Source organism: Epinephelus moara, chromosome 4, assembly GCF_006386435.1.
Source record: "Epinephelus moara isolate mb chromosome 4, YSFRI_EMoa_1.0, whole genome shotgun sequence".
NCBI lineage: Eukaryota > Metazoa > Chordata > Actinopteri > Perciformes > Serranidae > Epinephelus > Epinephelus moara.
Window position 1 is genome coordinate 13555018 of NC_065509.1, and position 12186 is coordinate 13567203.

The window sequence follows — 12186 nt, forward strand, 5'->3', positions numbered from 1 at the left end:
ACATTCTGAGAACATTCATCCATTTACAAAACAGACAATACTGGAAGCCTCTGGCTGGCGGTCTGGTGATAAGCCTCCGGGGGGCAAGAGAGTGCTGCAGGAATGAATCCTAAAACCTGGAAATGAGTTAGCATTTTAGCGCTCCCGGTTCCCTTGTCTCAAATCAGTGGGTTTTCTGAATAGTTTTTTGGTTGGATGTCTGAAGGTCTGTGGTTAACAGATACCTTCAGACATTTAAGTTTAAGAGACGATCACTTTTTGCTCTAAAACATAAAATACATCAGTAAACACCCTACTCATGAATTTTATAGCTTTAATGTGTTTTTTAAAAAAAGGTGGTTGCTGACAAGTGGCTAAAGGAGACAACAGCACGTCATTACACCGAACACAGCTTTACAGTCTTGTCATGGTGGTGACATAGCTATGCGACAGCCATTATTTTCTCTGGTGTAGCCAGTGATATCCAGGCCAAGGCTTACTCTTGCATGTGCCAGCCCTTTCAGCTAAACTGTATAAAAATACATTTGCGTATGAGTGCAGCTACACTTTTTAAAAAGCTAATATAAAGCTACATCATCATCAGACAATAGCTGAAGGGTTCTGAGATTGCATTTCAGCCAATGTGTTCCGCCTCTCCAAACAGACTGCTTACCTGCTGTTCAGACATGCCTGGTAGACACCCCGTGGACTACAGAACAGAAACAGAAACCAGACTGCTTCTTTCTCTGCCAAAGTCTTGTTCTCCAGAGTCTGCATACATATACAGAATCTATTAATAGAAATTACAAAACAGATGATGAACAGCCTGAGATGTCTTCAGTAAAATAAGTGCAGTCTACTACTCACTGTAATTACATGTACATTTTTCCATACACTTCCACTCCTGTAAAGCAGCATTTTACATGAAGTCAGCCACTGTTTAACTCGCTCCTGAAACTTGACATCTCTTAGCCTTCACAGGTGCATCAATATCAGGTGTGCAGAGTCATCCAGTGGGCCAGGTTGGAGCCTTTGGTGGGCCGGCTGTGGCCCGCCAATGTCGTATTTGACACTGCTGACACAGACACTCAATTTTGAGAAGGCCGTGTTGATTTCTTTCTGACAGATGTTCGCACACATATACTCACATGTTGTGTGATACACACTTACTCACACACCTGACCTGTTAAAAGCTGTCACGTGTGACAAACGAAAACCACCTGTATCCAGTCAACCATCAGAGCAAAGATGGAAGTAATGAATTATGCATTCAGATCATTACGCCAGAGTGAGTCGAGTGATTACTCAACTGAGAGCAGAGTCACATTCTTTGTTAACAAAGGCCAGATATCATGGAGATCGCACCCTGGTTGCTGTGGAAACAGCACCCAAAATACTGAAAACACATGTCGCTTGTCACACTCACACTGAAACCGTGTAAATCATTCAATAATAATGAAAAGCTATGGAAATATTTATTACATCACCTCTGCGTCTTTAATAAGCTTTATATCTATATTCATTTGATATTAGTCAGTATGAAAGCCTCCTCTCCAGCATTTCCTTGACTGAATTCATGCAAGGTATTTTGGGAACTCACCCCTTGGCACCACTTCTCCCATTCAAAGCTCCTTTTTTGGCCCCGCGTTGCACGGAAACACACACACACACACACACACATACATACAGATTTACACTGATGTCAATGATGCACGGAAAACCCTTGGGCACAAATCCTCCACCAACGTGAGTCAGATGCAGTCTGGCTCTCCTCCAGACGAGACATGATGACATTTGCCGAGCGGGAACCAGTAGAGCTGAAGCAACCAGCGCTAATAAAGAGAAGAGAGATACTCTTACACTCATTCAGCCTCTGTGAGAGGAGGCACTGGCATGGAGGTAAAAAGTTACCAGCCCACATCCAGGTGAAGCAGGACGATGACGTTCAACTTCCTGCCAGAACGCAGGTGAGTCCCACACAGACAAGATTAAAAGCTTTGTTTAAAGGCAGATAGATGAGTAGAATCCATGTTTAACTATGAAGTTCTGAATATGAAGAACTCCTCTAGATATTAGGAATAACACAGAGGTCATCATTGGAGCTGAGGGGTAGTGGGGAGGAGAGAGCTAAGGCGACGCATGTTTGTGTTCCATATGGTATATGCTAATAGAGACATTAAGACGAGTTACATGTATCAAATTCAGTGAAATGTAAATATTATTATGCTGGCTGATATAAAACACACTTTTCTGACTCTTGTTAATAGTTGTCATACATAAACTAAACTATAATTACGTTCCTTAATGAATATCTTAATGTTCCTTAAGATTTATGAGGGTTCTTCATTTTAAAGTAAATCAAATTTATGCCCCAGAGATGCATTTTCAGTGAAAGTTAGCTTAGGTAAGGCTCGGTGATGTTCAACCTCAGTCATGTTAAATGCTTCCTATAAAACTGAGGAATTTACTGATGGCTTGTTTGCTTGCCCAGGCCTCTGCCTTCTTACACAACACTGGCTTACTCATAATGAAGAAGAAAGCTGTAAAGAGAGTTATGTGGTGGAGATAATCCAGGGTGTGTGTGTGTATGTGTGTGTGTGTGTGTGTGTGCACCTTTTAATGGGTGGAGCAGAGATTCTGAATGTTTACACTAAAGAGATTGTCCAAATCAAGGTACAGAGCTAACGTCCATGTGTTGAACTCTGCAGATCAAACCAAGTTTTGAAGTCAGTCTGGGAGATGGGCTCTTGGTGCTGGCCTGGCTCAGTCAAAGAAGGAGTTGTCCCAGCGTCCAGAGGGTGGCTGCGAAGGTTCTTATTTTTGAAGCTGGTGATGGTGCTGCTGTTCCCCCACGCTGCAGGCCTCCCCCTGCTGGTGGGCTGTGTGCTCAGCCTGCGGGCCCTGTTACTGCTCTGCTCCCCTCACATCTCCACTAAGCCCTCCACTGTGCTGCTGGGCCGGCTGGCTCTCGCAGACAGTCTCCTGCTGCTGCGCTGGATGCTTCAGCTGGGAGCAACACTGGCCTGGTGGATGGAGGAAGAAGAGGAGGAGGTGGGTTTTGAGACCGAGATGGGCCACATGAGGGAGGGGAGTTCCTTTTGGTGGAGGGAGGCTGTGAGTGCGCTCTGTCAGCAGCTGCTTGATGCTCACCACCTGGCCTCTCTGCTCCTGCTGGGGCTGCTGGGACTGGAGGCCACGCTGGTGTCTCGCTGGCCTCAGCAGACTCGCAGATTCAGGACTTCTTACTGGGCTCAGCTCAGCTGCAGCCTGGTCTGGATAATTGTGCTGCTAGAACTGTTCTTCTCACTTCACTCAAAACTTTTAAAAGACTCCAGGCCTCAGACTTATTCCCCAACGCTACAAAATCCCCAGAGTTCCTCTCTGGGTCTGGAGCCTCTTCTCTCCCTTTCAGCTTTCTCCTCCTGCCTGAGGAGGTCATTATGGCTGGTAAATTTATGGCTGCATTATGCTGTCCTCTACAGCAAACCACAGAGGAGAAAGAGCTCCTTTCACTGAAAGTCTTCTGTACAATATTCCTTGGTATTTTTATATTTTATTTATATAATAAAACTATTTTTAATATATGTAGTAGATATTCTGAGTAAATAATAATTTTTATGGGCCTGTAGCAAGACTGTGTAACTTTAACTGAGCAATGGCTCCTGTGGCTAAAAATTCACACAACCTAACACAGTGTGTTTACATGACCTTTTTGATTTTGTGATAAAATCACTGAAATGTTTATGTGTGTCACACTAAAACAGAGTGTAACAGTAGCACAAGTACAAGTACAGGACACAGCTGGTCATACCAGATAAACTGAGGCTGTAGTTGTGTATTGAATAGAGTAAATATGCTTTTTATTCCTTTGAACTTGACTCTTCATTTGTAGTAAAAAGAACACTGTGTTATGTCTTCTCTCAAAAGATAGTCAGCCTCGCCATCGGGGGGGGGTCAAAGGATACAGATGACCCCAGCCCCCAGTTGGCCCTCCTGCACAGGTCAATGGTTGAATTTTAAATTAGATCAAGTACCAACAACTTACTTACTGACTTACATCAATACAACACATTTCAACATGTCATCTTACTCCTCATCACACTAATTATTACACCAAGCAATTATTGCACAGCTTTTTACAATAACAGCAGGCATCAGATGTGAAAAGAACATGTAAAGATGTTAAATGAACTGCAGCCTGACTAGCTAAGTCAAAATGCCAAATAATATTGAGTGTATGTGTGCAAAACAGTACTCGGAATGGATGAGTCTGTAACACTGGATTTGGAAATGGTGATAGATGAAGAATTAATTTATTTGTTCACTTATGATTCTGATAGGATTTAATGCACTGCAGAAACTTCTTCAAACAGTGTTTGATTTTACTTTTATCATCATTCATTATAGGGCTTTTATCACTTCTGTCACAGCCCTTTTTGAAAGAAAATGTGATATAACTGACTTGACCTTTTGTGCTTCAAAGTCATATTAAATATATTTCAGTCAGAAACACTTCAGTCCAAGAAAACTTTATTTCCATTTGCGGTATTTGGCCGTATGGCTCTGTTCTGGGGCCTCTCTGCCTTTCCTCAGGCCTACTCAGAGAGCCTCTTCCATGCGCCTACATGGAAAGCATAAGGCGGCGAGAGCACACCTGTCCACCTGGATTTTCACCCTGATTTTGCGTCACAGAGACTATTGTAATCTTTTGTGTGTTCATACCTGGCGACGTGTATCCGAGCCCTCACCGACAGAGCCCCAGATAATGCGGTGACGTCACCAAACTTGGAGACGACACATCGTAAAGGCATGGATATTTTTCCCAGTGTTGAATCAGATCTGCCTCCAGGGCCTGGGTCCAAACACAACGCGCTCCCCGTGAGCCTCCAGGGCCTGGGTCCAAACACAACGCGCTCCCCGTGATCCTGTGGACGTTGCCATTGTTGTTGTTGTTGCTTGCCGGCTTGTCAGTGTTGCCAGATCTTGTGAGAGAAACAAGCAACCAGGGCTATGGAGACAAGCCCAAACGAAGCGACTATCATACATTTAAATAACTTATTAGACAGATATATATATAGAGAAAGGTGACGTTTAGAGAGCAAGCCCAAATAAGCAACTCCATTTTAGAAACAAGCCCAAAGTCGCGGGTAATAAGCGGACCTGGCAAGTGGCAAGTGGCAAGTGGCAACCCTGCGGCTTGTCCTCCTCACATTTCTTCCATCCTCCTGCGTGCTGACATGGGACGTATCCCGCCTCTCATTGGCTGATGCTCTTTGTCAGTCGTGTCACACTTCTCCAGTTTTCTAGCATGCCAGATGTCCAGTCCCAGTCACAGACGAGGGGGCGACTTGCTCGTAGGCTTGTTCACACATGAGGATTCGTCGTGGTAGACTATCTGCCGACTCACCTCCGACCCAAGGTGGCTCTCAAGATCCTCTGCGACATCAAAATCGCGTTGAAAATTGTGTAGTGTGTAGGCTTAAGGCAGGGAGAACAGCATCAAAGACCCCCCGGGAGCAGAACATAGCCAGCATCAATGACGAACAGAAATGACATTGATAAGTCAATGTCAAAGCATGAAAAGGAGGAGCTGGGGTGGAGGCCGGCTGTGAAGCGGCTTGCAGAGGAAGCAGCAACAGTAGGCAGGCCAGAGCAGTTTAAATAGGGCGCTCTGAATGAGATTTGCCAGTTGGTTGCATAGAAAGGAGTCATGTGATCTATGAGCTGACTCCCTTTCATCAATCAGCTGCTCCATCAGTTGATTGGGCTGTTTGAGATCAGCTGATGTAGCTGGGATGTGAGCTGAGCTTGACATCGAGTCCTGCCTGAACTAACACTATGCTCAATATATACGCAAAACAGAACATGGCTGGATGGCTGTATAACACTGGGTTCATGGTGGTGGTGCTGGAGAGGGTGTGGATAAGGAGCCTAGTTTGGAAATTTTGTACCTCTGTCCGTAATTACTAATGGCTGACTTTTGGCAGACATAGTCTCCCCTTCAGTAAAGAGGCAGTTCCAGGAAATGCCATCTTAGTTTATAAACCTGTAACATGTATTAAAAATATACAAAACAATACATGTAGTATGATGAATATATCACAGTAGGCTGATAGCTATTGTAAAATGTTTTTAATGTGGAATTTTCAATCAAAGGTTTCCTCAGTTTACATTTTAAATGCTTGCTGTTGGCACATTTTTGCATAAAGAGATTATAATCAGGTTCTTATTATAAACATGCTCTCATCCTGCAGTCTCTCAACTGTTTGATCTAGCACACAGCCAGAGATAAGATGTTAAAACGAAATACGACACTACAGCAAATGTTTGCAGTATTAAACCAAACACGGCAGCATCTTAAGTAGGATTTTATACGATGTTGTTCTTCACAGTTTCTAATGGGTGTGTTCTGTTTGTTTATCATATCTCTCCTGCTGACCGATAGCACACATTTCTGTTTACATTTTTCTGCAGCGAATCCTTTGCACAGTAAAACTGATGCAGAGCATTAAACACAGGCTGGGATGGTTCAGCAGCAAAACTGTTTTCTAATAAATGGAAACATATCCAGCTTAATTTGTTTTTTTGGCTGCCATCCACCCAGTTACTTAGAAAGCTACTGATCAGATAATACACGCACATGAGCATTTTTGTATACAAGTCAAACGTTGGTCAAACTGATAAAACAGGAGACACAAGGCTTTAGGCTTGACAGCTGTGCCCAGACACACTGAGCTGTAGCACAGCTATCAGCTACAACAATCATCCCTGCATTACACAGCTCTGTCACAGAGGATATGAAAGATCAAAGATGTATCCTGTGAGTAAACTGTCTGCATTTGTGTGGGAATCCGTGACTTAACCACATCAAACAACACAGTCACTGCTGGGAGACGTCTGCTTTGACATTGATGCAAAATGACAAGACTAACAAGGAGAAAAACTCTTGATATGGAGCCGTTTTATGTTCTCAGGTTCAGGTGAGTAACAGCTTTACTTTGAGTAATTCAGGATTTAATTGTTGTAGTGTGAACTGCATCCAGCAGAGGGAGGCACAGAGCAACTGAGTCTGCATTTGATATGTTCTGTGGTCTGTGAGAAACCCCTGACAAAGTGAAAAAGGGCGCAGAGGATGGAGGGACACAGCTACTGCACAGGGCTAATTAATATGGCTGCTTCAGTGTGTGTTGGTTTGTGTGTGTAGCTGCAACCTCGAGTGTTCCTGGAACTAACCAATTAAGGCTGAACACCGAGGAACAACAGTGTGAAGAGGAGCGAGGAGGAACACTGGTGGCGGCTTCCTTCCCATGATGCTCCCCGTTTGGCAGTGGTAGCCCTGGACAATGTACTTTGGCACCAGTGCTGTCAGTCTCGTGTAAACAATGTGGGAGGTCAGACTTTTAAATATAACAATAGATCCTGTTTGTCCTCTTCAACAAGTCAAGGTTCATTTGTGCCCTGAGACGACCATGTGCTGTGATAATTACTTATGTGTCTAAAAATATATACAGGAGAAAAGTGCAAAACTATTAAATTTACATGTTGTTCACCATGAATAAAAGACTGCATCCTATCTTTTGGCCAATCATTAACTTAGAGAACAGTATGTCCTCTTGCTTTGACATGCCACTCTACTGTAGAAGCTACTATGGACTTAAATTTGACATTGCTAGTATGTGCAGTTGTGAGATGCACCATATTACCCAGGGATTGTCAAAATCCTTGTTTCCAGATGACGAATAAAGGGACATCTATTTGTGTTTACTTCTTGTCACCGTTATAGTCTGTGTTCTTTTTTAATATGCCTTTTTCACCGCAGACATTTCGACTTGTAATAGTCGGAAAAAAGCATAGGTGTTTCTAATAACATTAATGATTGCTCTGTTCCATTCAAGCGTCCCAGTGAGTCATGATAGTGTGACAGTGAGCCAACATGCACAATAGCAGAACCCTAAAGCAGCTTCATTTACACCTGAAAGGGCAATTAAGGGCCCCATATTGTAAGAATCCAGATTTCCACGTGTTTTTTATTATAAAGCCATTATAGGCCCTCAGTGAATACCGTGAAAAGTATCAAGAAATGCATCCAGTCCATATTCAGAAACTGGGCCTTAAAACGAGCTGTCAGGAGTTCCAGGAAGTTGTGATGTCACAACTATTCTATATATAGGTGGAAACTGCTGCTGCAGCATCTGTGCCTGCAATGACCAAGAGGGCAGATGTGGAAGACCTGGAAAAACTGACCAGTCAGAGCAGACTGGGCTTTTTTGGGAGGGGAGCTTTAAGAGACAGGAACTAAAACAGAACGTTTCAGACAGGGGGTGAATACATGTATATTTAGACAGACACTATGAGAAAAAAATATATATATTTTTCGAACATCAAAGCATGAAAACATGTTTTAGTCAAATCCCCAAATACAAGTATGAACCTGAAAATGAGCACAATATGGGACCTTTAAATATATACAAGAAAACTATAATTTGCTGCCATTGTGTCCACCATCTAGTTCTTTCATCATCCAAACCTGGACAACATGAGTGAAATAATTGAATACGTTTGCATATTTGTCAAATTATCAGAAATACACCCACATCCATCTCGGTGTCCTTGATCGTGATACACTGATTTCAGTTCACTTACATGGGGAAGAAGTATTGACTCACTGTACGATTGTATGAATGTAATTAAGGACTGGATGTCTTCTAACTCCCTTCAGTTGAACGCAGCTAAAACTGAGATTTTAATTATTGCACCTGATGCCTCAGCATCTAAAGTGGCCAGCTGCTTAGGGTCCCTCAGTGCAAATGTGCGCCCCAAGTTGAGAAACCTTGGGGTCACATTTGATCAGGCCATGCTCTTCGATGACCATATCAAAGTTGTCACTCGCTCCTGCTTTTTCCACCTCAAAAACATTTCCAAACTCAGATCCATGTTAACTCATTCCGAGCTAGAAATGATCATCCATGCTTTTATTTCCTCACGTCTGGATTACTGTAATTCTCTTTTCACCTGTCTAAATAAAGCTTCATTAGACCGCCTCCAGCTGGTCCAGAACGCTGCCGCCAGGCTTCTGTCCAGATCTCATAAGTTCACTCACATCACTCCAGTGCTGGCATCCCTGCACTGGCTCCCTGTTAATTTCAGGATCCAGCACAAGATTCTAACCATCACTTACAGAGCCCTCCATGGTCAAGCACCTGCATACTTGACGGATCTGGTGTCCTTTCACTGTCCTGTCAGGTCACTGCGGTCCGCTGAAGGCCACCTACTTACTGTCCCTCACACAAGATTAAAGACGAAAGGTGATAGAGCCTTTAAGGCTGTTGCACTGAAATGGTGGAATGCACTACCTCATGAGCTGAGAGCTGCCTCTTCCGTGGACATTTTTAAAAAGCAGTTAAAAACACATCTGTTTAGGCTTGCGTTCCATTAATTGTCCATTGTATCATCTCTGTATTTCGCTGCACTTTACTTTTTATTTGTTTTTGTGTATTTTGCATTGTTTCTGTTATTGTATTTTTTGTATTTTATCTTGTGAAGCACTTTGTGAGTCCTCTCTGTGAGAAGTGCTATATAAATAAATTTACTTACTTACTTATAGTACACAAAAATAATTTATAGTTGAATTTTTTTCTTGGTCATTAAGGACACTGAAGCCTGTACTCTAATAAATCAAATAAAAGTATTACTAGTATTAAGTAATACAGCAAATTTGTTGGACCCCCTTGAAAGTGAAACGGTTCATAACCAAGGGGCTATCCACCAATAAACTTTGTTTCTATTCAATCTAGTTTTAATTACAGGAAAAAGTCCTCAGACAGTAATTGGAGTTTAGTTTAGCTTACTAAGCAGATAATTATTTCCAGAGAAATTCCCTTGAAGGAGCTGCTTAATTTATATAAGACTTACATAAAAGTAATTGAACTGTTGTAATCGATCAAATAAAGGGGGAAAAAAAGACTTTGTATGTAATGTCTGGGGGGCTGTTGTGAGGACTTTGACTTATGACCTCTGCTGTGTCACACCAATAATGCAGATTAGAACTGAACTAAATTCAATTATAAAATCATTATGATTTCCCCAGAAAGATTTCTCTATTCCTCTTTTCTCTATTCTATAATCCAATCTGGTTATACCATATGGAAACAGGGTACACTTAACCGATTCTGCAAATTAATCAAATTTTATATCCATTCCTCATCTTCAGCCCTGTTACATAAACCGTTAAAATGGCAGAGTGCGTTTACCTTACTAAGTTTTGCTCAATTAAATATAAGATCTTTGGAAAGCAAATCGTGTCTAATTCATGATTTTATCATCTGCACAATCTTGTTTTTATGTTTTGAACTGTAACTAGGTCAGACCATGATAACAGTGCAGCAGGTTTTATTGAGTCAAGGCATCCCAAATTCAGAGCAAAGCTAGAGTGCATGAGAAAAGAGTGGGAGTTTTATAATTCTTTCTAAAACAAGCAGAATCTTTTCTTCTTCTGAGTATGTTGCTTTCAGCTGAATTGTTCTTGTCGAACTGCACTTTTAAGCATCTGCAATAGGCCACCTATATACTGTGCAAAATGTATTGATAACTTTGCTGAAAGGTTGTCTGACATCTTCTTTGACTTTGACTGTGAAGTTATTGTTGGTGATTTTAACATTTGTATTGACGACCTCCAGGACAGGAGCACGAAAGAAATGTCTTGTATTCTGGATGACTGTGGATCATCTTCAGGGGTCTTAACATTTCTGAGGTTTCAGTGATTGATCAGATCTTCTGCAAATAGTCAACACCTCTCTATTCTCATGCTATTTCCCACATCACCTGAAACTGCAGTTATTAAGCCATTCTTAAAAAAGAGCAATCCAGATGCGTCACTATTGAACAACTGTAGGCCCATATCAAACTTCCTCCTTTTTAAGTAAAATCATTGAAACTGCTGTTTTTCAACAACTGAACACCTTAATAGTCCTAAACAAGATTTATAATGTTTTCCCATCCAGATTCGATCACACCACAGCAGACTCTTGTTTGGGTCTTGAATGACACCCTCTTAAACATAGACTGAGGAAAAGTTTCAGTCTTAGTATTATTAGATCTCACATATCACTAGACAATAGTGTGGATGAATATTGTGTGGTACTTTCTGGTTCAGTGCTAAACTGGTTTAAATCCTATCTAAATGACAGTTAGACATCTGAGCATACAAGAATACAGTTGTGGCGTTCCCCAAGGCTCCATTCTTGGGCCTCTTCTGTTGAACATCTACGTACTCCCACTAGCTCTGATTATAGAAAACAATAAAATGTCTCACTATAATTATGCAGCAGATACATGGATTAATATAACAATACCACCAGATGACTATGGTCCCATACAAGTGATGAGTAAGTGCATTGAACAAATCAGTGATGGGATGCACCCAAACATCTTTCAAATAAACAGAGATAAAACTGAAATGATTATTTTTGGGGCCAAATAAAAACAATTAAAAACCAGTGCTTAGTATCTGTAACATGAATAAAGACCACAAACCAAGCCAGACATCTGTGTCATGGACTCAGACCTGAATTTCAACACAGTAAGACGATTACAAAGTCTGTCCTATCAGAACCTTAACAATATATCAAGGATTAAAGGACTTATGACTCAGTAGGATTTTGAAAAACTTGTCAATGCATTTATCTTCAGTAGGCTTAACTACTCTAACCGTGTCTTTACAGGTCTCCTTAATAATCAATCAGACGGCTGCAGCTGATTCAGAAAGTTGCTGCTGAGACCAGGAGAGTGGATCATGCCACTCCAAGTCTGAGGTCTTAACACTGACTTCCTGTTTGTCAAAGAATTGATTTCCAAATACGACTGTCTGTTTATAAAGCATTGAATGATTTAGGGCCAAAGGACATCTGTGGTCTGCTGCTATGTTTTAAATTGTTCAGACCTCTCGGGTCATCTGGGATATGTCTGCTTACTTTCTCCAGAGTCAAAACTACACACAAAGAAGCAGTGTTCAGTTTTTATTCACCACATTTCTGAGATAAACTCACTGCTTTTTATTAAATAAAGATTGGGGGTGTTTATTCATATCTTGCATTGCATTATGATTTTTATTCTCCTGTTTAATTTTTTTTGTCTTCTTTTTATCTTTTAGTTTACCCTTTTAAATCCAACTTAAATGTGTCTTTTTGTGTCTCCTATGTCTTATTTAAA

The 12186-nt window shown here is 41.5% G+C and overlaps 1 protein-coding gene across 1 annotated transcript; it reads left to right on the forward strand.

Annotated features, from left to right (window-relative positions):
- The first annotated feature begins 1832 nt into the window (after window positions 1-1832).
- LOC126389167 (uncharacterized) lies at window positions 1833-3898 on the forward strand. Its single transcript, XM_050042699.1, has 2 exons — window positions 1833-1946; window positions 2688-3898. Exons 1-2 carry the CDS (start codon window positions 1918-1920, stop codon window positions 3493-3495), a joined length of 837 nt encoding a protein of 278 aa, XP_049898656.1. The 5' UTR covers window positions 1833-1917; the 3' UTR covers window positions 3496-3898.
- The last annotated feature ends 8288 nt before the right edge of the window (window positions 3899-12186 follow it).

What these genes read in the sequence shown, in the direction of transcription:
- LOC126389167 (XM_050042699.1), top strand. Translation starts at nt 1,918, where the DNA reads ATGACGTTCAACTTCCTGCCAGAACGCAG. An exon ending in AACTTCCTGCCAGAACGCAG is followed by an intron (nt 1,947 to 2,687) that starts GTGAGTCCCACA and finishes TGAACTCTGCAG; the next exon opens with ATCAAACCAAGTTTTGAAGT.